The sequence below is a fragment of the Octopus bimaculoides genome, chromosome 6, assembly GCF_001194135.2.
Source record: "Octopus bimaculoides isolate UCB-OBI-ISO-001 chromosome 6, ASM119413v2, whole genome shotgun sequence".
NCBI classification, from domain to species: Eukaryota; Metazoa; Mollusca; class Cephalopoda; order Octopoda; family Octopodidae; genus Octopus; species Octopus bimaculoides.
In genome coordinates this window covers 39,197,178-39,202,073 of record NC_068986.1, presented here as the reverse complement: position 1 = coordinate 39,202,073, position 4,896 = coordinate 39,197,178, and the positions used below count along the sequence as shown (strand labels likewise).

The 4,896-nt window shown below is 32.1% G+C and overlaps 1 protein-coding gene across 2 annotated transcripts in view; it reads left to right on the top strand.

The window, feature by feature from the left end:
- Nucleotides 1-4,896, top strand: part of LOC106882052 (copine-8) — a 263,320-nt gene that overhangs the window by 221,110 nt on the left and 37,314 nt on the right. For both annotated transcript variants that reach the window (XM_052968690.1, XM_052968691.1), the window contains one exon: nucleotides 2,938-3,013. In XM_052968690.1, the coding sequence (XP_052824650.1) occupies nucleotides 2,938-3,013 (76 nt within the window). The remainder of the gene's footprint in view (nucleotides 1-2,937; nucleotides 3,014-4,896) is intronic.

The following is a 4,896-nucleotide window of genomic DNA, read 5'->3' as shown; positions in this document are numbered from 1 at the left end:
TATATATTTATTGGCTAAACTGGCAATATGACCATCCCCAAGTACAACAACATATATATATATATATACATACATACATACATACATACATACACGCACATACACACACACACACACACACATCTTTTTGGCTGCTGTCACAGATTTGGAAATTTTAAAATTAAGTGAACATTTTCGAATTTGGTACATTGATGTAATTTTTCAAAGTAAATCCAAATTTGGATTTCATTTACTCCAGAGAAAAAATTCAGAAAAATGCTAGAGGTTTCAAAGTTTGATCATTTTTAGCCAATCAGTAAACAAGGAATCGGCCAGCATTTTTCTGCATGATAGTTATCTGTCACAATGTGATTCTCATCAAAACTTGTGGTGATGGTTGTGATAGTGAAAGTGTCTCAGCCTCACACGTGCAGCATTCTTGTTACAATGAAAACAGGGAAAGCTACAACTTTGCTTGTTACACACACATTTAAAACAGACACTGATGTGAGATTTACTGTCAGGTGTATAATGGTAGCTTTTGATTGGCTAAAATTATTCAGAATTTATATAATTATGCAAAAGGTAATCACAGGACTTGATCTTGAAGAAATTAATTGATTAATTAACAAAATTTTATAAGCAATATCAAAGTTGAGATTTTCATAGAATATTTTTTTTTTTCTATGCTGGTAAAAATATACCTGTTTGTCAAGATATGTATACAGCAACTGCAATTTGGAGTTAAAGGACATACTTTGATTCTGCACCCCTTTAAGAACTATTGTTTTGTAGTTAATAAGTGTTGCATTATTTGAAAGGCTAATATTGTTGTTTAGCCCTCACACCAATTTATCCCTGATCCATTAAACCCATAGTCAAAGTATTTCAGCCATGATCAGAGCTGAACATATGCAAGATAATACTATTAATTGTTTTTTTAAAAAAGGTAGTAAATGTTTAAATTTAATGGAGATTTTGGCTGATGTTTCTAACAGTTGGAGTAGCTACATAAGTGATCTTTTCTTGGATTAACTAATGTAGTAGCTTATAGGAACATAACAAAAACATTTATGTTTGGCACCAAACATATTTACTGCATTTATATGTTTATTAGAATGATTGCATCAGCAAAATTGACACAAAAATGTTTTATTTCATATAAAGCATATTTAAGACTAATGGGAAACCTATGTAAATGTTTGAAACATGTTTGGACATGCTGTGAAGTAATTTGAGGTTTATGTGTGGTGACTGAAGCATGAAAAGTTTGTTTGGTGAAAGGGTGGAGGATTGTCATTTCATTTTATAATCTCTATGATCTTGTTCCACCCATCCAATCTATCTGCTTATTTGCTGGTCACCTTAAAGTTATAGAACAATTCAAGATGAGAGCACATTAATTTGATTATACTATGTGTGGTAAAATGAAGACAAAAATAGTTTTTGAATTGCAATCCTTGATTGCCAGCACATGCTCTCATGAACTTAGAATTTTAATATAAAACTTCACGAAGACCAAGTATATCCCAAACCATGCATGGATGACCTTTCTTGGAAGCGAGCCATATGAGATATGGCTCTTCATCATATGAGCTGCACTACTAAAGAAATCCAAGGTAATTTTTCAATGGCATGCCATTCAGAAAGTTCTGTGGGTCACAGTTTGTCCATGACTGACCTAAACTTAAATATGCTTTCATATATAGCATTAATTGATAGAAACATCTTGATATGTGACATATTTAGATGTATTTTTTTCAAGCTGAAAAGAACTGATTGAAAGTTTGATTTAAATGTAAATAAAAAAAAGTTTCTTATAACATTCAGAAATGCAATAAATACATTAAGTAATTATTTGTTAAGATTTTCAGTTATCATCATTTAAAGTTCAATTCTCCATGCTTGCATCGGTCAAGCAAAATTTGTTGAGGCAGATTTTCTTCAACCAGATGCTCTTCCTGTCACTAACCCTCACCTGCTTCCAAGCCCGATGTGTTTTACATGGAACACTGGAAATGAACACCCGCACTTGTATGTCAATGACTCTCATTTACAACCATCATATGATGTCTGGACAAGTATGCACACACACACGCATACACACATGTAAATATATGATGGGGTTCTTTCAGTTCCTGTCTACCAAACCCATTCACAGGACTTTGACTGGCCCAGGACTATAATAGAAAGCATTCACCCAAGATGCTCTACAGTGGGACTGAACTCTAGACCACATGGTTAGGAAGCAAGCTTCTTAGCAACATTAGACATTATAAACACCAATTTGAAGGAGAGAAAAGGAAACCAGATCAATGATGAGACACAAACCATGTATCTATTACTTTTCAAATGATTATGGTGCTATTTCATATTGGTGCTTATAATGTCTAAAAACCAGATTTTTATTCAAAAATTGAAACCAAGAAACTTTCTTTATGTGTTCAGTCTTCTGATCTAAAAATATTCACTTTCATTTCTGTTTTGTACTAAATTTAAATATCAAACTTTCTGCTACATTTTATGAATATTATCTTACACATCTGTTTCCTGAAACAGTTGGTTTACATTTTTATCCTTTGTAATGTGAAAATATCTGAATTAAAAATATTTATGTTTGTTGAGCCATTTTTTTTTTTTAATTAACATTGCCCTATTTATATATTCAGAAGTTGGAAAACATTTTTAGTTAATAGAATGCTAAAATATGGATCCATTCGTTAAATTTGGATGAAGTATTTAATATGTGCTTTATTTAAAAGGAAGTCGTAATAATGCACTTAAATACTGAAAATTAATAACATTTTGGAAATCAATATTAATGCTAAGATTTTGAAATCAATATTATTTCTTCAAAATGAAAGTAATGTGTAATTTTTTTATTAAATTTTGATTTTCATTTATTTATTTGATTTTACTTTTGAAGCGCTATCATATTTTATTTCTTTATTTCTATAGTCATGACTTAATTGGAGTTTTCCTCACTTCATTGAAGGAATTGTCTAAAGGACGGGACATTTCAAACGTCTATGAGGTATTCTATTTATTTTCTTGGGAATTTTTAATATGGTTTTCCAGGTTTAGACCTGGAAGAATTAGGTCATATTTGTCTTACTTCACCAAAAATAATACTGTAATTACCAAAATATATCCTACTGCAATTAACAAGAAAATTTCTGAAATGATTTTTTTTTTTTTTTTTTTTTTTTTTTGTCATTTAGAAAAATATTTCTTTTCTATAATTTTTCTACCTGTTAAAATGGCTAATGTTTTCTTGGTTATAAAATATGAGCACCATTTCTACAAGAGATTACTTTTAAAGAAAATGAACCTGTAGTGTTGGTGGCACCTAGGAGAAACTAAAATTTAGCATCTTTGCAAGACTAATTTTGTAGTTCCTTCTCAGAAGACACTAGGGTATCTGTTATTTATGTTAAGAAATGTGAGTAAAAGAAAAGAAATTTTTAAAATATAAATAGATAAATTGTTATATTTCAGGATGGTCATTTTTTTTTTCCTTGCCAAATTAACACACGCACTATATATTCATTCATCACTTGTTTATTATTGTTCTTATTTTATGTGCATTGTCTGGAAATCTTTCATCACATCACACATCCTGTGACTTCTTCAGTGACCCTCCATCCCACGTCTCCTCCTGTTGTTTAGTCCATTCTGTCTTTCTATGATGTGTATCCTTATCTGCGCATGCATTTGCATCTGTGTGTGTGTGTGTGTGTATGCATACATCTCTGTGTTTGTGTGTGTGTGTGTGTGTATGGATTTGCTTACTATGTTGTTTGTATCCATGACAGCTGAGAGATACTGAGGGACAGTGCAGAAACAAGACAACAACTTACATTGGGAAGACAGCATGTAGCATAAGAGAGCAGATAGGTGAACAATGGTGGGAACTCAAAGAGGAGAAAAGCTCGTTAGTGCTCTACCAACATGCTCAATCAGAACATAGAGGCTCAATTAATAACACAGGTGTTAAAGTATTATCAATGCATAGAACAGACATGACACTTAGATTGCAAAGGTCACACACATAATAATAGACAGACCAAGCCTCAGCAGAAAGCACAAATGGAACAATAACACCCCCCACCATACTACACAACATGATGACGCAAGACACAATGGGAGAAAAACAGTATAATACATAAACCCATAAACACACACACAAAAGACACACATACACATACTTAAGATAACATGAGGAAAAAAATAGACAGATAAATAAGGGCATGGATACAAACAGTATAGTAAGCAAACCCATATACACACACACAAAACACATAGAGATGTGTATACACACACACACACACACAATCACACGCACATAGAGATGCATTTGCATGCACAGATAAGGATACACACCATTGACAGACAGTATAGACTAAACAGAACAGGAGAAGACATGTGGGATGGAGAGTTGCTGAAGAGGTCCCAGGATGTGTAATGAAAGATTTCCAGACAAAGGACATAAAATAAGAACAATAATAAAGCTGAAGTGAAATACAAATATACAAGAATAAGGGCAGGGAATCGTCAATTAATAATAGAATTAATAATTAACAATTTTGCCAAGTAGTTCAGTATGAAAAAACCTTTATCGGTAAAAACATTTATCATCATAAATATACAGGGATTAACATTGAGTTGCTTCTCCAACATACTGAAAATTTAGAAATAGCAGTCAAAGAACTACTGATTCTAAACTACAAATTTTTCTCTAAATGGATGGCGATATTTATGGCACACATAGAACAAAAAACCGGAGGGGAAAGCATAAACAAAACAAGTCTTTAGTTAACCGGATACGATCGTTTCATGGTTAAGAGAATGAAAAATCCCTATTCCAATCCTCAGTCCGATATTCTGATAAATTTGAAAGTGTCTCTAAAAAAATTC